This window comes from Dipteris shenzhenensis, chromosome 4, assembly GCF_047967505.1.
Source record: "Dipteris shenzhenensis isolate YYH24624 ecotype China chromosome 4, Dip_SZ_1.0, whole genome shotgun sequence".
Taxonomy (NCBI): Eukaryota; Viridiplantae; Streptophyta; class Polypodiopsida; order Gleicheniales; family Dipteridaceae; genus Dipteris; species Dipteris shenzhenensis.
In genome coordinates this window covers 57,401,864-57,424,262 of record NC_141599.1, presented here as the reverse complement: position 1 = coordinate 57,424,262, position 22,399 = coordinate 57,401,864, and the positions used below count along the sequence as shown (strand labels likewise).

At 43.5% G+C, this 22,399-nt stretch overlaps 1 protein-coding gene across 1 annotated transcript in view; it reads right to left on the bottom strand.

Moving 5' to 3' along the window:
- The window catches only part of CYP97B3 (cytochrome P450, family 97, subfamily B, polypeptide 3), a 147,167-nt gene that overhangs the window by 44,797 nt on the left and 79,971 nt on the right, over positions 1–22,399 (bottom strand). The window contains exons 9-13 of the mRNA XM_087373252.1: positions 14,079–14,165; positions 13,739–13,827; positions 13,551–13,642; positions 13,239–13,300; positions 2,801–2,950 (exon numbers count right to left, since the gene is read on the bottom strand). Of these exons, the coding sequence (XP_087229378.1) occupies positions 2,801–2,950; positions 13,239–13,300; positions 13,551–13,642; positions 13,739–13,827; positions 14,079–14,165 (480 nt within the window). The remainder of the gene's footprint in view (positions 1–2,800; positions 2,951–13,238; positions 13,301–13,550; positions 13,643–13,738; positions 13,828–14,078; positions 14,166–22,399) is intronic.

Genomic DNA, 22,399 nt, shown 5'->3' with positions numbered 1-22,399 from the left:
AGCCAACCTAGAATCAGAAATGCAAGATAAAAAGGCATAATCTTGACCAACAAAGTTGGCTGCAGCATCCCCACTGTCAGATGCACAAGGGGCTGAATCTGAAACAGCCATTCCTGAGCTGTTTTTCTTTTCCTTTGCAATCCTTTTCCTGCATTCTGCTATGTGATGACCTGGCTTTTTGCAGTAGTGACAGAAACCCTTCTTTTTGGGCTTGCTTGCATCACTTTTAGCCTTTTGTGAAGGCTGTCCTGACCCACTGGAAGGCTGATTTGCTGCTGTTTTTGCCTGTCCCTTTGTTTTTTATTTGAATTTTGAGAGCATGGCTTGTTCACCTGCACGTGAAGCCAAATTTTTCCTGGTTTGCTCTTCCTGAAGCAGAAGTCCTATCAGCTCATGAAAAGAAAGAGGATTTGCACCCCCCCTCAATGATAAATTCAGCGAAGTATGAAAGCTGAGATAAGACTCAGGAAGAGAATTCAGAGTGGTTGTAATCATCTCTGAATCAGGAATAATTTCATCTATATTTAACAACTGCTCTCTGAGATCCTGTAGCTTAGTGAGGTGGGCTGACATGGAGTCACCCTCCTCCATATGTGTATTGCTCAACTCTCTTTTTAAAAAAGATACCCTGGCATCATTCCGTGCTGCATACATGCTTTCCAAAATATCCCACGCTGCCCTGGAGGTCTTACACGACCGGATATGCGGAATGATTGATCTTTTCACTGAAAGAGAGATGCAAGACAAGGCTAAGGCATCCCGTGAATCCCATCTCTTTTGCTCAGGAGTATTAACTGTAGCTGCACCAACAACTTGTCCTGCAGCTGCACCTTGTGCACGACCTTTTCCACCTCCTTGGTGAGGAGGGGTAGCAGGTGCAATATCTGCTGGTCGGATTTCATCCCCATTGACATAATCCCATAGATTGCGAGAAATCAGAATATTACGTACCATGAAACTCCAGAGGGAGTAGTTGGTACCATCCAATTTGTCTTCCTGAGAAAGACCACCGAACTGAAAATCATTCTGATTTTGATGGGCCATATCTGAAAAAGGAATTGAAGCAGATACAAAGCTGAATTCCCTTACTGGGAATAGAATGCACAACTCCCAAAAACCACACCCAAGCACGGGCTGTATATGCAACTTAGATTTCTGTACTTAAGCTGTCAGAAATCTGTCCAAGCATAAAACACTCTCCAAAACCTGCCAAAAGTGTTCCAAACACTCCAATAAAGGCAGTATATACTGAATACTTAAAAAAATGCTCTCCAAACACAAAAGCCCCAATTTGTGGCTAGAAATTGCAGCCAAAAAGGGGTAAAAAAGCCAAAAGCCCCAAATCTGCAATTTTAATACAAAAGCCCCAAATTTCAGACAAATCTGTAATTTTGCTCTTGTGATAGCTTCAAATCTGCCCAATGATTGCAATGGCTGCAATCTGCAAAATGCCCCAAATATTCTTGCAGAATACTTAGCCAAACAATGGCTGTCTGCAAACTCAGCCTGCCAAAAATCACCTGCCAAATCAAAGATGCTCTGCCAAGAAACACCTGCAAATCTCTTGTCCAAAACCAAGAAGAATTGCTGCTACAGCACAAACTGTACGGTACAGCACAGATAGCGATGTACGGCGCTGTACAAACTGGTACGGCGCTGTACGGCGAAGTACCACTGCAGATGACGAATTTGTACGTCGATGTACCTAAGCTCGAAGCTGTACTGCAGATACGTCGACGACAGGTACAGCCTCGATGTACGGCGCTGTACGGTGTACGGCCACAGGGTACGGCGTAGTTGACGCTATTTTTCGGCGCTGGTACGGCGGGCGTCAGAAATCGTACAGGAGGCTTTTCGTACGGCAGGCGATAGAAATCCGTACAGTCGTACGGACTGTACGGGCAGATTTCCTGAGGCTGAAAGTCGAGGTTATGGTTGAAGCTTGAGGGAGCAAGGAGCACCAGGCTCTGATACCAAATGAAGGAATAGAGAGGATGAGAGCCAGAGAGTGTGAGAGCTAGAGAGAGTGAGAGAGTCAAAAGCTTGGAAGCTGTAGTTGCTCAATAGAGTGTGTAAAAGAGTACAACACAAAGTAGTGTAGATAAGGTTTTGTCATAGTGACAAAACCTTAGTAGTCACTAACCATAGTTAGTGAACTAACTGCAGTTAGGGGGAAAAACCTCTAAAAGAGGGAAAAGTGCCCCTAACTAACTTATTATATTACATTGGTCACTGCTGAATTATAGATATAATTCCAACAGCTGAAAGGTACTGGGATTTGGATATCTGAAGAGCTCACTATGACCCAACTCAAACAACGGGCAAATGAACCCATCAAAGTGAAAGAAGCAAGGAAGGAAGGTAGATGGGTGGTCTACCGAGATGGGCAAGCATTGATAAGAGTTCAAACCTAAACCCAAAGACTCTCACTCTTAAACTGATGTTATTCAGATCACTCTTACATAATACCTCAATGTAGCTATGTTATGCTATTATAATAATCTGGGGTTGAGTTGTACTCCCCCACGGACTCTCAGTCCCTAACTGATGTTGTACTTTTTTGGTGTGTGTAATTTGTCCTATAGACCCGCGAGGTCTTCCGAGGATGTTAATATTTCTTTCTTTCTTTCTCTCTCTCTCTTTGTTGCATGCTACCCATAATCTCCCTTGATTATCTCACACCAACCGCTCTTCCCATCTATTGATGCACAAATATCCTTATCATTTTAACCATTGAATACCTTTGAGCTATCTCAAATTACATTAATAATTTAGCCAACACAAAGCGACTCATCAATACCTCATTTGGATAAAGGCTTCCCTGAGTTCTCTTAGGATCAAAACCTGCCCAGCCTTCAATGTCCTTTCCACATTTCTCATACAAAAACCTTTCTGGCTCAAAATTCTCTGGGTTCTCCCAGAAGTAAGGAGACCTATGTAGATTATAAACCTGCAAGACAAATACTTTAGAAAACTCATCGATTGTTCAAACCATGGTAGCTGTAAACAAAGAATCCAGACAGTAGTCAAAAGAGATTTTCAACGTCTAACAGTCTACTTTGCATCCAAAACAGACTTTAAGCAAAGTAAACACCATTACCTGAGAAAGAATTAGTTTGACTACATGGAGAGCAGCACCTTAGCACAACATTAAATCTAGTATATATATAGCCATCAACAATGTAGCATAGTAGGGAGTGGCTACTGTGACATCCATACCGACACATCTTCAACACCCAACATTTGGTGTAGATCATCACCATGGCTCTCACAGATGCACACATAACGGAAAACATCAAGGACATATTGAATCGTGATGAAGAATTTAAAAAAATCAACCTACATCCTCTCCATCCTAGCCACAACTGCTTGTGAAGAGAAGATTCACGACTCCCTCCAAAAGGCATAGTTCCAACATAACAAAGGCTATCACTTAAAGAGAAGGCTAATTAGAAAATAGACATCTCTCCTATCACAACCCTTCACTATTTCAAAACTTAAAAATGTATCCATCTGTGTTGCCACTATCCCACAGCTTCCGCAGGATGTGCAAGGTGTGCAAGGTTCTGAGGCTTTATTGGTGTCGTCGTCGTTATAGTATAAGTGTAGCTTAGGACCTCGGGTCGTATTCCGCTGAGAGACATAGGCTCAAGTGTGGAAAGCAGACATCAAGCATGCTTGTGTGAAAGGAATGCTCATCAACATGGTTGGGGTAATGAAGGCTTTCGCCTCCATTGGGTTTTGAAGAGATAGAAGAGTTTCATTGTTCACCAGGAGGTTTTAGGGTTCAGAAGGAGATTCTAGGATTTACAAGGAGTTTCAGGGTTTAGAAGGAGGTTTTAGGGTTCATCAGGAGGTTCAAGGTTAGAAGGGGGATTAAGGTTAGAAGAGGGATCCAGGGTTCAGAGTATAGAGTACATGGTGGAGAACTCATCTCCCTTATAGATACTTGGATATCAAGGATTGAGAAACTAATCTAAGAGGGTAAAGGTGTAGGGGAAGCATAGGAGTGGGAGAGAAAGAAGGTGTAAGAGCAAGGGGGTGGGGAGGGAGAGAGGAGAAGGGAGGAGGAAGATGTAAGAGCAAGGGGGTGGGGAGGGAAAGAGGAGAAGGGAGGAGGAAAGGGAGAGGAGTTGCAAGGTTAGAGGAGAGGGGAGTAGGAGACAAGGTTGGACACATGCTTTTGGACATGAGAGTGCAAAGGAGCATGAACACTTGGAGACAACTGCATAGAACACCAAAAGAGGACTCAACACTATGCCCCAGAGAATCTGGGCTTCATATACAAGTTGGAGAGCTTCTCTCTCTGCATGTAGAAATTGTAGGACTTTGTCTCTCTACACATAGAACTTGCATCTAGGTTGCGTACGTAGAAGTTGCACATAGGAGTTGCATGTAGGAACTACATGTAGAACGTGCATTAGAACACGCGTGTAGAACTTGCATGTAGAACATGCATGTAGGTATTGTATGTATAGCTTGCATGTACGCCTTGCATGTAGGATTCCTAAGAGTGATTATTCCTAGTCTTATGCATGTACAAGCGGAGCTATGCCGCTACTCCACATACACATTCCGTGCCACTTGAGTCCATGTTGACACAAAGTTAACAACCTGAAGTTATCTATTTCATTTCTTGTTGATTGCATGATGGCATGTTTCCCTTATTCTAGATTGTAATGTGTGTTTGTCTAATGCTAGCGCAAGCTTTCCTTGCAATATTCATGGCCTATATAATGCCTCGTGCATTGTGTGGACCTCCCTTGAGAAGGAAGACTTCGTGTCAAGTCTCAAATACTTGGTGGTAAAAATGGCATCTGATTCTGATGAGTATCAATCAAGATAATTACCATTTTTAAACCCTTCATAAAGCTGCTATACCTTAATTCGTACCCTAATCTTAATCTAGCAACAAGACACGTTTCCAAACACATAGTACCAAAGTCCAAACAGCCATCTTTCTGCAGCTTGTTCCTAAATTATGATTTTTCTGGAGAGCATGCGTGCTTTGCCTAACAAAGCCTCGCTTAGGCATCTTATGTTTTGCTATTACAACTATTTACATATTTTTGGATCTTATGGATCTTTTTGCTATTTGTTGCTGCTGTTGCTACTACTACTATGACTAGATTTTCATCCCATTCTAGAGGGCAGCATAAAGGAAAAGATGGTTTAAGACTAGAGGCAAGTTACTTGAAGTTGAGAAATACACCCAGCTCAAGTTCTTGCTTACTTCGCTCTGAAATCTCCATTTAAGAATAAGATTATTGTAGCCAACCATGCATCCATTTCACATTGTGATAGGCAGCCATGTGTGTTGGAACGGCGCACGCGCAAACACACGCATGCACGCACGTGTGCACCACACGTTTTTTTTGGGGTGAAATCCATGTAGCTTTATATTATAACGAGCAGTCCCTAGATCAATTACATCATCAGAAAATGGGATTGTAAGACAAGTATGTAGTATAATCTCTCTGGAAGAAACATAGAAAATCATAGAATGATTGCTGCAATGACATCCACAAGCAATGAAACTTCGAGAAACTGGGATCGCCAAAGACTCTATAATTTCTTTCTTCCGCAGAGTCCGCCCAAGAACAAACCCAAGTGAAAACAAGATCAAACTCCTACCTCTGTGGTGGATCCCAAATAACCAAAAATGTGTTGCTAAAGCAAGCATTAAGAAATCAAGCCCAGAGACGCTGCAGCACAAAAATGAAGAAAGTCACGAGTCTCTAACCAGTGCCAAAAGAGGTGAGGCAAAGATTCCGTTGGAGCCAGACATCCATGACAAATAGCAGGAGCAATGTGTCCACGTGCCAAGAGTTGGCCAAATGGAATGACTCCCAGCATCACCTGCCACAAAAAAACCTGTTGGCGAAGAGGAAGTTTGTAGCTCCAATGTTGCCACAGTCTTCTCCATCATTACTTTCCATTACAATTCATTGTCCAAAGCTGACTTGCTAGTTTTGAAATCTCCAAGGTGGAGGCATCAAAACCTTATTTAACACAGCAACCGCCGTGATGTCAGCCAACAGTAAGGGACAATAGGTTGAACCCTGGCAGCGAAGGCCCAATTCTTAAGGCCGTACATGAGCTCAAGCTTTAGCACTGGTAGAAAAGATTGAAGCATCTGAGAAAGATATTGCCACAAAGGTCGATAGGCCATACTGCCTAACCGCTAAAGGAAAAGAGAGCAAAGTACCATCAGCATGAAACACATCTCCCACAAATTGAAGCCCCTTGAAACCAACATGCCACTTAAGATGACAGAGTGTTTTCTTTCAATCCGAAAACATTCAAGAAACAAAAAGGCAGCCCTAATTCTACCATCAATATAGCTTAGAAAAAAATCCCACGGAGTGAGCTGCCAGTGGCCCAAAGCATGAATCTGATCACCTCATAAAAAATCCAGCATCATTTTCCCTTTATACATTCAACATATTTAGACCACCATGCATCTCTGGCAAATAGAGCTGCTCCATCAAAAGTAACCTAATGCTCTTACAACCATGCTTGGACTGCTTGAGCATACAATATCCTTCTTGCCAAACATCATCAAAGGTAAATAGAATTGTATGTAGGCAACAAAATTGTTTGGGCTATATGAAGTCGAACATATATTGGCCAAGTAGGTACCTTCCAATATTCCAACTTCTTTTTAAGTTTTGAGAGCACCCAATCCATTTGCTGGCGGTGAGTGACCATCCACCCCAAAGAATAACCAAGATGGCAAACAAGCTGACCGGGAAAAACAATTTCCTCAGGTATGACTCCAGTCTCTAGCAAACAATAGTAGAAGTTTAAATTTTTGCAAGTTCACCTACAAGCCAGCAGCCAAACCCATATGATGATAAAATCATGTTTCAGCTCTTTTCATAGTTCTTTCACAGCTCTCTTTACCTCCATCTCTCTCAGCTTTTATATAGATCTCTCAAGCTCCATATCTCAGATTTCTGTCGTTCCTTCATCTCTATCACTCACGCAGCTCCGCTGCATGCCCCGGGGCCTCTTCAATATCCTTGCACAATGGTCCACATCTTCTGTGTGGGCAGTGTTGGTCTTGGTCGAGATTGGGTTGCTTCTAATTTGTGTGTTAGCTCTCCGTATCGAAGGGTCATCCTCAAAATTGCATCCCGAGCTCTCTAAAGGAGTGTAATCTCTCTCATCTAAAAGTGACTGTTTTTGGGCCCTTGCTGCAGCAAGGCGCTCCTGAATCCAAGCATCTTCAGGCCTCTTCTACTCCTCTCTCTGGAGGGCAGCCAACTGCTGATGGATACCTATCTCAAGCCTGGGGATCTCACCCCTCTTGATACAAGCAACTGAAAGATAAAAGTCGCTAATATCAGAGAGAGCTACAGCTAAGTCTGACGGAGAAATCTGCCCATCATGCATATGAGATACCCAAGTCCTCAACATTGTCTCTGTAAGGCCCTCCTCTATATGAAAGGCATCTGGAATCCTAACACTGGCAGAGCGGCCCACTGGCAGAGCGGCCCCTCACATGAGGATCGAAAACCATCAGAATCAGTGGAAAATGATCCGAAGTGGACACCCCAGCTGCAATGCTAACTGTACCACCTCTGTCAAGAGCCCACTTGTCCACATAAAATCTGTCAATCCGTGCATGGATAGGCATCTGTAATCTCCTGTTCGACCAAGAAAATAGGAGAGAAAGTGGCTGAATGTGAAAAGCATCATCGTGCCAAGCATCCCTACCACTGTACTGAAAAACGAAGGCATCCCAAGTTGCTCTCTCTAGGGAGTGGATACCACCTTCCCTACCACCCCTTTTTCTGAGGGCATTTCAAGCATGTTGAAATAACCCCCTATAATCCAAGCCTCTGCAATATGTGACCAAGAGAGTAGTTCCTTCCATAGAAGGACACGATCCCCTCTAGAATTTGGTGCATAAAGGTTTAAAAGACCAACCTTGTGTCCACCAATCAAAAGTATAATCCACTGACCTCTAGAAAGGACTATGATCCCGTGTCCAATCACCAAGGGGAGTATAGAAGAAGAAACATAGATGCTTGTATCTTTTGCAGTTCTCCAAGTATAAAGCAAATTCTTCCTTGCTTGGAGAAAGGGGCCCTCGTGGGGGTACACGGACCCAATATGGTGTCCTCTGTATTCTCTCGCTCTCTGACCCTAATCTCTCTCTCTCTCTCTCTCTCTCTCTCTCTCTCTCATAGTGCATACGCATACACCTGCACAAAGGTTCAAAGAACGTCTTGCTACGCATTACACGATCATTAACCGTTGTATGTTACTTTTTTTCCTTGAGAAACCCGTGTACTATTTGGGGGATAGTAAATAGACTGACAAAGATGGTCATTTTATTCCATCTAGGAAAAATATGAAAACCCATGTATTGGGAAGATTATGGACTACCACCGGTATTATTAGGGACCAAGATGGTCATTTTATTCCATCTAGGAAAAATATGAAAACCCATGTATTGGCAAGATTATGGACTACCACTGGTATTATTAGGGACCAAGATACAAGTTAGATAGTCACTTTTGGAGGGTTGTCTTCCAAAAGTAGGACACAAATTTAAATATCAGCATGTCTAATTGTCTATAATTGGATGGTCAAATCAAATGTGTCAATCAAACCTTCGAGGACATGCTACGTGCATATATTAGCAAACTAGCAAATGAATTAAAAAGAGTACCTTCCAAAGTTGAGGTTTGCCTCTAATATTTCCAAACATTCGGTGGTGGGCTAGAGTCCAGTCATGTTGATGGATGGATTATTATCTACACCTTGAAAAGAATAGGGTTCAAGCAACCAAAGATTTCTACATGACTACATCAGCTCGCAGGATGGTGCATCTAGGGGCATCTAGTGGTGTGCCTTTACAGACAATTGTCTACTGCTGGGTTGTGACAAGCCTCCAAGCTCTCTGTTGTACATGAGCATGAGCAACAGCCCATGAATTTGTAATTCACATCAACCACTCAAATAGACATAGGCAAAGGTTTTAGATTGACCATGCCCAAGAGAAATATTTTTTCAACAAGCTAGCCTCTATCTAGATGGGTAAGAATGACAATGTCAACTTGTCGTCTACCACAAAACTACCACACATCATCTCACAAGTGGCCTTGCAGAGTTCCCTTCCTAGGTTTCCCCTACAAAAAGGTGGCCTTATAAAGTCCCCTTCATAGGTTGTCCTCTTCCACCTCTTCTAACCAAAGTACTCCCTAGTCTAACAAGCAGATATGGAGGCATAAACATCTTCTGCCTCGAATCATAGAGCTTCAAATAGTAAACTTCAGCATTCACCGCCTAGTTAATACCTTGTGGCATCCCTACTTGTGTCAGCAGTGATAAAATAAGGCATGGCTGTTAGAATTATTATTATATTCTGGGGAGTGGCCAATGTATTGTAATAAGTAGGTTAGGGGCACTTTTCCCTCATTGAGGTTTTCCCCCTAACCACAATCTAATCCCTAACTACGGTTAGTGGATAGGATAAGGGTTTTGTCAATTAGACAAAACCCCTAACTCTGACTTGTACTTTCAATTCTTCTACTCAGTTATTCAGCTCGCACTCTTGCTCTCTACTCTCCCTATCCTCACATTTGGTATCAGAGCAGGTTCTTCTTGCCCGTCCTCCTGCCTCCATCCCGCTCCAGCTCGTGACCTTCAACTGCCATTCCGTACAATTGTATGGATTTCGTCCCCGTAGTACAAACGTATTGATCCGTCCCAACACCGCTGCACGCCGTCTGTACACATGTACAAGTTCCTTACAGCTACTCCATCAGCGCTACCGTCCGTACCTGCTTCGGTACCGGCCTCCGTAGATCTGCAACAGTCAGAATGTTGTACACGTCGTCCGTACTGCATTTCGTACCTCTCATCGCTCGTACAACTGCGCCATTTTGTCCATACAGATCGCCGTACAGTTCCCGCATTCCATACAAGCTGCACCAAGCCTTCCATACAGTTGACTGTACTTTAGCCATACAACTCACATCAGCCGTCCGTATAGCCGTACAGTCTGTACTTTACGGACTGTTGCAGGTCTTCAGAGCAAGGTACTTTTGCAGGGTACTCCAGCAAGGTAGTCATTTGCAAAGTTTTCTTTGCAGGTGGACTTTGGAAGATGTTTTTGGCTAGCATTCGTGCAGAGAGCCATTGTTTGGCTTGCATTCTGGGAGCAAATTTGGGACTTTTAGTTGATTTGCCCCTTCCAAGTGCAATTTCTTGCAGAAATTTGGCAGACTCTGCTTGTGCATTGTACATCACAGAAAGGCATTTTACTTGTCTAGTTTGCTGTGTTTTTTGGAGTGTCTGGCAAAACTGGTTCAGAACAACCCCAATTAGGTATTTGGAGTCCTCACATAGGAGCATAAGTTGGATGGCACCAACTACTCTTTGTGGAGTTTAATGGTTCGCAACATCTTGGTTGGCAGACATCCCTAGGATTATATCAATGGAGATGAGGCAAGGCCAGAATCTGTGGCTACACCTGTCACTCCTACACCTGGAGGCAGGGCAAGAGGTCAAAATGCAGCACAAGAAATTGGAGCAGTTGCTACTCTAGTGGCTCCCACAGCAGAGCAGAAAAAGATGGGATTCTAGGAATACACAAGCTCTTTCTGTGATTTCTCTTTCTGTCAAGAGGTTCATTATTCCTCACATTCGGTCATGCAAGACCTCAAAGGCAACTTCAGAGATTTTAGAAAGCATGTTTGCAGCAAGAAATGATACCAGAGTTTCCTTCTTGAAGAGAGAGCTATCTCATACGCATATGGATGAGGGAGATTCCATGAAAGCTCACCTCACAAAACTTCAGGATTTAAGGAAACATTCGCTGAATATAGATGAAGTTATTCCGTGATTAAGAGATGATTACCACCACTCTAAATTCTCTTCCCAAGTCTTATGTTGGTTTCCACACCTCGCTGAATTTGTCATTGAGGGGGGGCAACAATCCTCTCTCTTTTGATGAGTTGGTAGGACTTTTGTTGCAGGAAGATCAGACAAGAAGACATATGGCAACACAAGCAACTGAGCATGCCATGCTTTCTAAGTTCAAGCCCAAAGGGAAAGGGCAGCAAAAGCAACATGCCAATCAGCCCGTTCGTACTGAGTTTTTGTCAGCACTCCGGAGGTGAAGGGCAAACTCAGCCATGACAAAGGCTAGCGCTAAAGGAGAAGGGCATTTGTCACTACTGCAAGAAGCCAGGTCATTACATTGGTGAATGCAAGAAGCACATAGCTAAAGAAAAGAAAAGGGATTCAGGTATGGTTGTCTCAGATGCATCACCTCCTAATGCACATGATGGAGGGGATGTTACAGCCAACTTTGTGGAAGAGCACTATGTCTTTTTATCTTGCATCTCACATACTACAGCCACTCTTGAGGATGACCCATATGCTTTCTTGAATTGCAGTTATGACCCTTCAAAGGATGCATGCTCTCTCAGTGTCAATGAGACACTGAACACTTGGTATTTTGATAGTGGTGCTTCTAACCATATCACTTCTAAGAAATCCTTTTTGCATCTCTGCATCCACCACCTACTAAAAAGAAGGTGACATGTGCAAATAATTCTTCTTATTCACTGTGTGGAGTGGGGGATATCATACTCCAATCCACAGATGGCACAGATTACAGAATTACAAATGTTCTTTATGTGCCAGGTATAAAGAAGAATTTACTTTCAGTGTCCTCTCTGAATAGAGGAGGATTTCAGATCATATTTGATGACGCTAAGTGTGCACTCCGAGACAAAGAAAACGACTATGCTTTGACACAGTGATGTCTGCGGTCCCATGAGGACACCTACTTTTGGTGGTTATCTCTATTATGTTACATTCATAGATGACTTCACCAATTATACTTGGGTCTATGGTCTTAAGGCAAAATATAATGTGTTTATGCATTTCAAACACTTTGTGGCTATGGTTGAAAATGAGGCAGGACTCAAGGTGCAGAGACTACGCACAGATAGAGGGGGGGAGTATATGTCTCATGAGTTTGAGGTATTTTTTAAGGAGAAAGGCATCACGCATCAGCTTACAATGAGGCTTACACCTCAACAAAATGGCAAAGCTGAGCGCAAGAATCGCACTCTTATGGAGATGAATAGATGCATGCTTACTAGTAAGAAGTTGCCTCACATGTTTTGGCTCGAAGGCCTCATGTGTGCAAATTATGTTTTGAATCGGGCTCCCACAAAGGCTTTGAAGACAATCACTCCCTACGAGGCATGGCATGGGACAAAGCCTTCAGTGGATCACTTCAGCGTTTTTGGTTGTGTTCCATATGCCCACATGCCTGTGGAGTTTCAACATAAGTTGTCAAATAAGGCACTTAAGTGTATTTTTGTTGGGTATACTGCACAAAGCAAAGGATATCGTCTCTACAATCCCGCTTCTCGCAAGATTTTTGTGAGTAGAGATGTTATTTTCTTAGAGAATTCAGCACATACACATGCTGAATTAGGCTTACGCTGAAAATCAGAATTATAGCAACATCCTCCCGATCCACATACCCCGATTCAGCCACATGCTGATTTTGTACCTCCACAGGGTGTGGATGAAGTTGTCACACAAGAGATTCAAGAGATACATGCATCCGAATTGTTGCTATAGACTCTCAAGGAGAGTAGGCTTGAGGCACCTTTGCCTAGCACGACTCGTAGTGCAGTAAGGCACGCAGGGGGGGCTCTTTCTGTTGATTCAGCTTATACAAGTACTCTTCTTGATGAAGAAGAACCTCACTCTTTTGAAGAAGCCAAGAATAATGTGCATTGGATGCATGCCATGCACAATGAAATGCAATCCATTGAGAAAAATCAGATTTGGGATGTGTGGATTTGCTCTCTACTCTCCCTGTCCTCACAATGGCAACATGCATACAGATATGCCTACTAAAATAGTCTTACAATTATGTGCAGACCTACATTCAGAATTCATATCACTTCTCTTGAAGACCAAGGGCAAGACTTAGCCACGTTGAAAAATAGCATATCAGAGAGGAAAGCTGATTAAAATCACCTCTTATAATTTTATTCAACCATAACACCTTATATTCTCATCACTCAGTATTGGCAAAATTTCAAAAGTACTGAAAGGAAAGAGATGCTTCTGCAAATAGAGCTCTAAAGATGTAGAAAGCCATAAGTTCTAATTTGAGGTTCCATGTGTTAACTTTTGTTCCTTTAAGCACATGTTTTCTTCTGAAGACTAACTGAGGCTAGATTACTCACGGATATGAAAATGTCTGCACCTTTTGGGATTGGATATCCATTTGGATTACCTTTGAAGCCACCTGTGAAGGAGAAACAGGGACAACTACCTTAGACCCGAACCACAACCTAAAATCCTAAACCAAACATTACCTCTATAAAAGGTAGACTAAATACAACTAATTGCACAATCATAGAGCAATATTTGCACAAATTACAACTGCATGATGTATATGACAACATTTCTTACAGTACAGCGTAATCATTCACTATCCCAAATCATACATTGCACTCATTAGTAAAATTAAAGACTTTCCTAAGACCATAACCCACCTGGTAAAGTATCAGATTGTAAGGCACGTCTAATGAGCAGTGGTGGTTGTGGGTAAAGCCGTAGGGCTTCTGCAACAATTAGTCTAATATATCTGCCAGCAGTTGTTCAAACAGTAAATTGAAAGAACAGTCTTTGTAAACAACTCAAGGTTTCTCCCATGAACCAGCCCAAAGTATGTATACTTAACTGCAAGCTCTTCATGTCATCCCACGTAGGGAATCTTCCTCCAAGAACATTGTCAACCTCTGCCTGTGCTTTGACTATCTTCTCAGGATGCTGCCATCAATATTGAATCATGCAAAGTCAAAATTTCAGGTCAACTCAGTTTTGCTACTTGTTCTTTTGATTTTTTGAAACTGACAGTTTAGGCATACTCAAGAACGTCAATGCTATTGAAGACTAAGACACTACAGAAAATTAAAGATTTTGCTGGTAGACAAAGAATACCTACATGATCAAGCGTATGCAACAGAATTCTGCCTTCAGCTTTCACGTAAGTAATGATTAGAGAGAAGAGGTAAATGCACCTGGGCAAGCAAAAAAGTGGCCCAAGTGAGCACAGCTGCTGTAGTCTCGTGTCCTGCTATCAACATGGTCATCAAATCGTCTCGTAACTGCAATAAGAGTATAGTGAAGACAGTTATCCAGAAGTACAATCACAGCTTTCAACAGTAACAAGCTTGCAATATGAAACTCTTTTACACACCATGATTTCATTCAATTCATCCATGTTTCACATACACACATATATTTACCCAAAAATAGCATCAGAGATAGCAGGAATCCAATGGCCAAAAGCATATGTATGGAGAGAGCCAACCATACAGGAAAGCATGACAGCGAATCACTGATGTTGCTATAAAAAGGAGATCAAGCGGGTGGCCTTGCCAGCTAACATATGAGTGAGATATTGAGAATTTTCAAACCCCCATGCATCCTCGGTGAACAAACATAATTGTATTTGAGAAGATAGAGTGCCTTACAATCATGTCTGGTGCCTTAAGATCATGTCTGGTGCGTCAAAGACATTCCATAACTTTGGTGAGAAATATAGAGAATAAGCACTTGTGAACTGTAGTTCCTGCTCCCATCACTGCTCCCCCCCCCCCCCCCGCCTAGCTGTCTCCTGCCATAGCTCCCCCCACTTCCCCCCTTTACCTCGCCCTTCCTTATGCCTCTGCCCTCCTCCCTTCTGCGCCTTTCTCTAGCTAGTGGATGTGAAAAAGAAATGGAATAAGGAATGTGGAATGTTGGATGCAGAAACAGAAGAGAAGAGGGAATACGGAAAAGAGAGGGAATGCCGAATGCGGGATGAGAAGACAAGATAAAATGAGGAAAAGAGATGGAAAGTGCAATGGGGAAAAGAGATGGAACGCGGAATGAGAAAATTTGATGGAATGTGGAATGTGGAAAAGAGATGGAAATGCGAAAAGGAGATGGAATGCTTAATGCGGTAAAGAGATGGAATGTGGAATGCAGAATGTAGGATGCAGAAAGGGAACAGAACAGAATGAGAATCACTTGGATTTGAGGCTAGGCTCTTTCTTTTTGGTACTTTTGCGCAGAATTTTCTTGGACCCTCTGCAGCACATTGCTCTCTTTTGCTCTCCCTTTTTTGGCAGCCTGCTCTCGTGCTTGGAGCAGCTTCGCTGCCCAAGCTGGTGGCTGTTCTTTCCCTTCCTTTTCCTTTTCTTTTCTGCCTTTTCCAACCCCCCATCCCCTCTTTGCATCGGTGAGTTTCTGGTCTTGCCTCAAAGAGAAAGCGTCTAGGTGGTGAGCCTTGGTTTGCCCAGAGGGGCTCCATCAAGGTCCTTCTCTTCTCCTGAAGACAAGCAACAGGATAAGCAAGCAGTTCAATCCTTACAAGACACACCAGTGATTGGTAGGATTGTGTGTCTCACTCCTATGAGGCGCCAGTTGGATCCCAACGAGCCTAGCATTAGAAGGTGACCATGTTCAAGATGTCACCATCTAAGGGAGTGGATTTTTTCTTCTCCAGCTGAGTTCACAGGACACTGCCAAGCACTTGTGGAGTAAAGCCCCATTTTCCTCAGCCCTCACCCAGTGTATCGCCTTCCCCGGTACCATAATTTCACAGTTGAGGACATGGACAAGACTTACACAACTTCTCGATGACGCTCCGCTTCCTAGGGCCGAGGGAGCAAGATGTCACCATCTAGGGGAGTGGATTTTTTCTTCTCCAGCTGAGTTCACAGGATATTGCCAGGCACTTGTGGAGTAGAGCCCCCTTTTCCTCAGCCCTCACCCAATGTATCGCCTTCCCCGGTACCATAATTTCACAATTGAGGACATGGACAAGACTTACACAACTTCTCAATGACGCTCCGCTTCCTAGGGCCGAGGGAGTACAAGGCCATTCTTCCGCCATTGGTCACCCTTTTGGCACAATGTTGGAGGCTCTACTAGACACAAGTTGGTAGTCGAGAGCCTAGAGTCCATCCCGCAGGAGATTTACCACAAGACCCTAGACAGGAGAGAGCTTCATCAGAGGGGGTTGATATCTTACGGCTAGGGTCACCTTGCACAGGGGACAGAGACGCCCCCACCTTTTCTGTAGGCTCATTCAAGATAGCATAGGAAGCCTCAAGCGAATAGGGTCCAACGTCCTCAAAGGCCGCCACAGCTTTATCCGTCCCAGAACCCTTGGGTGAAGCCCTCTCAAGGGAAGAGACCAAAAATGGCAAAAAGAAATATCAAAGACACCTATTCAATAACGAGACACTAGATCTACCGACATTTCAGTGGCCTATGCTCCTAAAAGATGGTTGGACAGAGGCGTATTGATGTCGGTCTGTGTACAGACAGGTCAAAACCAGAAAAAAAAATGAAATCGCAGCTGAAAACCTTAGAGAAACACGCATGGGATTGTTTTTCAGCTTAAGAAGCAGGCGCTTGCAGGCGCTTGCAGTCGTGGTTGCAAGCTAAGCTCTTTCCAACAAATGCTGACTGTGTTTAATGATGGTTTACTAGTTGTAGCTCGGAAACAATTGTTTCTTGGTAGATACAAGCAACAATGACAACGCAAATGACCAAAAATGGCATGGGAACAATCATGGGGTTGTGCAAAGCTTCACTTAAGCTGAAACTGCAATTGGAGTACAAAAATGACCTGCTGTCACAAAAAAGGAGCTTCCTAAAATGCAACAACGAGCTGCTAGCTGCGGAGCTGAGATGAGGTTGAGGAGTAAGCTCGAGATAGGCTGGACCTCCATTGAGCATGCTTTGGTCTATCTCTACTCTGTGCCCGATCTCCATAACTTTGTCTCCTCTTCCCATTAATCCAATCTGTCCTTGTCATCACAGCTAGCTCCTCCCTCTCCACTGTGTCCTGATCCTCTATATTGTATACCGGTGCCAGCTCAAATGTGTAGAAGTCTGTGACATGCTCTGTCTCTAGTATCATTGTGTCCCGTCTAGCTCTGTCTCTAGTATCATTGTCTCCTCCTGCTGTCTAATCTGCCTCAATAGAGTCCCTCTATGTCGCTGCATCTCAATAAGGAAAAGGCTGATGCAAACTTGGTCATAAGAGTGGATCAGCTGAGACAAGGTCCAAACCCTCCTAAAAGAGGCAATGATATCATCCATGAATCTCATAGTAGACTAGGCAAGTATAAAGAAAATGCTCTTCAATCCCCCACTATGCATAGCCTACAGATCCGTTGCTCTCCACAAGTGCATGTAGCCCTCCCTATCTCAATCCTCAACTAGTGGGATGAGACCCTCATCTATCCAAAGGCACTTGTCTATCTTCCAAATACTAGGGTCTGATGATCACTCCATTCTCAGATACTCTCAAGAAGTGATCCCAATAAAGCTAGAGTTTGGTGGGAAACTCCTGGTTACCCCCAGAGTCCAAGACTGAGCAGCTTAAGTAGATTCATATGTATGATACAGTTGATCTCATCCCATGGAATCCAAGATGGGAGCATCCGAGCTTTAAGAGAAGAGTGTGAGTTAGCCCATCTGAATACCCTAACAAGCAAACCATCTGGACATACGTGCTTATTGGGCCAAACCTGTTGGAGAAGTGAAAGGAAAGCATGAAGCTGAACACGAAACAAGAGAATGCTTATGGAATGAAGAAGGGTGAGGTCCATATGTAGGCACCTCTACATGAGCCACCAAACTCCACAATCATCTCCTCAATCAGCTCCTAGAATCTCTCAAACAGCCTATGTGGCATCTACCACCACCTAACAGTGCTTATGGGCACCTAACAGTGCCTCTAGCACACACACACATAGAACCCAAGGTGTGCCTGGGGCATACACCTTGAGATATCCCAACAAACCCCCTCAAGGGAATGCCTCAAGCTATGTCAAGGATACATCTAGTCACATAGTGTCTCAAGCCATCTCATGGTAGTCAAGGATAAATCTATGGCTAGGATCTCATGCTAGCAAGGATTCCCAAGGCTGTGAGGCAAACAAAGGGATACATAAGACCCCCCAATGGTTATCTCCCTTGCATGTATAGGCACACAAAGTCTACAGGAGGTACCATGGAGCTAAACACATACACATGGCCTACATCATATGGTGACCAGTGGTGTTTACAAAGAACACAATAGTTTATTCCATTCATTTTGGAGGACTATCCAGGCAAAGTACCTTGACTCAACATAAAAGAGAGATATGTAGCATATGTGGAGCTGGTTCAAAAAGCATAATCATCATAGGAGGCCTCATCTTGTGGAGGCACATCAACCGAAAGTAAATTGGCAGTTTCTGGTTTTGTAGTTGCTTCCTTTTTGGCCTTACAAAACTTTTCATGGTGATTGTTTTTGCCACAATATTTGCAAGGATTGATCTTGAAGCAATCTTTTGAGAGGTGATTGGTCTTCCCACAATGTTTGCAAGGTGGAAACTGGCCCATTTGAGTTTTTATGGCATAGGCTGTTTCATTGCCTCTCCGGAGTTCCTTGTGCCTTTGTTCTTCTTGAAGGGCAGTAATAAGACCTTCAAGAGTAGGATTAGGAAGATTTTTCAATGTGGTGACAACATGATCATAATCTTCAGGCATACTTTTGAGCAATACTGCCATTGCATCATCCGTAGTGATTGAAGAGTTGATAGAAGCAAGTTGAATCATGAGACTCCGCATGTGATTGACATGGGCAGCCAAGGGAGTGCCACTAACCATCTTCAATTCAAAGAAAGCAATCTTAAGTGACAATTTTGAGATGTGAGAGCTAGCACCAAAAAGAATATCAAGCTTTTGCCAAGCTTCAGAAGGAGACTCTATATCAGAAATGTGATGAATATAGTCATCTCCTAAGCCAAGAGCAATAATGCCATATGCTTTCTCCTCTCTAGCAGGATCTCGTGTCGGGCGTGTAGGAGCTGAGGATTCTCAAGCATTAGAGGCTGTTGAAGAAGAAGTTGAAGCAGGTTTGACAAGCCCCCAGAGGTTTTCCCTCATCAATGCAAACTTAATTTTCATCTGCCATGTGTGAAAGCCTTTACCATTGAACTTATCAATATGCAGGTAGCCATGAGAGGGTCTAACCCAAAATGGGCAGTGTCTACTCTCTTACAAGGCTAGAAAAAACTGAAAAGCTTCAAAGTGCATTTGGTGTAGAAAAGACTTGTAACCAAATTCCATAATAAAAATCATAGTGGAAATGATACTTCAACTTGCATGCTTCATAGAGCTGGCTAAATGAAAGTATTCCAAGCAAATCCAGGTATAGCAACTTGAAAGAAAGTTATAGCCACAATTGTACTGATGCTATTCAACACTTTAAAATATAAGAAATACCAAAGTAGCATCTAATGTAGCACCAAATTCACAACACTGTCAAAACTGTCCTAAACAGAGGCCTGATCTTGGAGGGCTTGTATCTCACTCTTCAAGACAAAGAAAGGAGGGCTTTTGAGGTAGAAATAAAGCTAGTATACCAGAGAAGAGCCACTGAAGAGGAAAGTCAAAATGCCGCGTCACGTCGCCATAGCCAAGAGCTTGATTGTCGACTGGTTTTTTCGCATTTGCTCCCTCCTTGGTACTTAAAATTTGGACAGGGGCTAGCTCATGTTGTTGTGCAAGCGTGGCTCAAAGGAATTTTGAAATGGTTGCTCCAACAAGTCGTATTGCACGAAACGGCATCAGAAAGAAAGCAGCTGTTGCGCGGGTCTGAGGGCACCATTCCCTAATTGCTCTGACATGGGAGGTCGCCCATATGAAGGGTCTCTTCAGCCAGAAGGACTCTAGAAGAGGTCGCGTGTAGGAGGAGAATTCAGCCCTCCAAGTGGTTGGGCAGAAAGGGGCAAAATGGAGAGGAAGGTGGGAAAGAAGAAGAAGATGATGATGACATGGCATAAATGGGCTCAAGGAGGATCATAATGCTCTGATACCATGTTGGACAAGTGAAAGGAAAGCATGAAGCTGAACACGAAACAAGAGAATGCTTATGGAATGAAGAAGGGTGAGGTCCATATGTAGGCACCTCTACATGAGCCACCAAGCTCCACAATCATCTCCTCAATCAGCTCCTAATCAGCCTATGTGGCATCTACCACCACCTAACAGTGCTTATAGAAGTTTGCCAATGAGAGCTGCAATTTCGAAAAACTGATAGACCTTTGTATGGTAGAAGTTTGCCAATCCGAGAAAAGAGCGGACATCATGAACATTCTTAGGAGTAGGCCAATTTGGGATTACCTCGATCTTCTTGGGATCCACAAACCCAAAAGGCATGACCAAACATTCATAGTGTCCATACTTTGTTCGAAAAGCTGTCTTGTACTCATCGCCTTCTCGTATGTGAATTTGATGATAACTTGAACGAAGATCAATCTTTGAGAATTGTGTTGCGTGTAGAAGTTGATCGAAGAGGTCATCGATGCGAGGCAATGGATACTTGTTTTTTATAGTGAGCTTGTTGAGGGCTCGGTAGTCAATGCAGAGGCGCATTGACTTATTCTTTTTTCCCACAAGTAGTACAGGAGATCCAAAAGGGCTGCGACTGGGCCGAATGTGATCTTTGTTGTGAGTAGTTCGGTCACTTGTCTTTGGATTTCTTCATTTTCAGTGTAAGAAACCCGATAAGGAGGTGTCGACGGTGGATTACTGCCGGGAATAAGTTCGATTGGGTGATCCACTGGTCGTCGAGGTGGTAACTCCTTTGGCAATTCCTGTGGAAAAATATCTAGGTAGGGCTGGAAAAAAGGTTGGTTGAGGTATTCAGGAGGATCCTTTGTCGATGTCTCCTCTACTGCCGTAACCAACAGAAGTGAAGTCTTTACTTGATGTTTACGAACCCACTTCTTTACTTGTAGGACAGAGGCAACTAGGGTTGAAGGAGAGTCCCTAGAACCAGTTAGCTCAATAAGTTCTCCCTGGTGGACAAACTGGATAGTATGGCTGTGAAAACTGATTGATGGATCATAGTCGTAGAGCCACTAGTCCAAGTATGACATCGTACCGAGAGAGAGGCATGATGTCGAAGTTCAACTTGTCCGTATAATGTTGGATGCATCGCTGATATTTGGACTAGGGGATGTCGTTCAGTGGTGGAACGGTTTTGGACAAAATGCTTGCAACGCATTCGATCTTGCAGATCGAGTGCTTGCAGACAATAGTGTCCTTATATTCATAGGGACAATGAAAGGAATGGAGGTCTTTCTCATACTGTTGATGAGGATAGTGACCATTGTTCCACGAATCGATCCTTGACACAAACCATCTTTTAGCCAAGGAAGGTTCGGGGTTGCTGGCAAGGCTCATGTGGATGGTATTTGCCATTCGAACAGCTTTGCCTTTCTTGTCTTGTGCTGAGGTAGCATCTTCTGTCTGGGAAGTGCTAGGTTCCCTATTGGAATTTTGCTTCGGTCGCTTGGGACAATCGAACCATCTATGGTCACCTATACAGATGGTACAAAGTCCTTTTGTGCTGGAGTTGTTCTTCTTATCAATGGCCGCACCTTTATGTTGGGGATGACGGTGATGACTTTGTGAAGAAGAAGAGGCGCGATCCTTGGAGGAGTGCTTTTGTTGGAATCCAGCATACGATTTCTGACACTTGTGGGGATCTTGAGACTGTCGCTGACCTTGATTACCCGAGTTTTTTCTAAACTTGGGGTTATCTTGAGGGCGAGCACCTTTGGCCATAGTAGAGTTCAGTGTTCTATTAGCACTCTGCTTCCCTGTGTTTTGGAAATCAGTAATGCGCTCTGCGTAAGCAATAGCGCCAGCTATGGTGGTGATGTTTGCTTTGAGGACATCAATGCGTAAGGAAGGATTTAGGCCTGAGATGAAAGCATGAAGGCGATCATCATCAGTTAACCCATCAATCTCCAGCACCAATGTGGTGAACTGAGAGATGTAGGAAGACAGGGAGCCCGTTTGCTCCAACTGTCTGAGTTTTGATCGTGCTTGGAAGTCCGCAAGGTGTGCCTGGGGCATACACCTTGAGATATCCAACCAATACCAACCCTATCGTCAAGCTAGTTATCCAAACTCTAGAGCCGCCTCCCTAATCTCCAACTACGCAATGCCCAAACCCGGTGAAGATATGTCACTGTCTGTAACTCTCGCAAAAGGGTGATGCATACATGGCCATCATCCACACTAGGTATCAAACAACCACCCCTCGGTCAAGATCTTACAAGTGTGCCTAAAAACATTCTCTCTCTAAGCCATACCTTGGTTACATGACCCATTGTAACATCGACTCTTGAAAACTACCCTTAGGTGAGTTTGCATAATTTTCACCATCTTCCTTTGTTATGTGAAACTATGTCGATGCAATACTGCCAATGAGGTGTTAAAAATTATAACCTTGGTTGTGCGAAAAAGCATAACCTTGGTCTTTCCAAGGTCAATCATT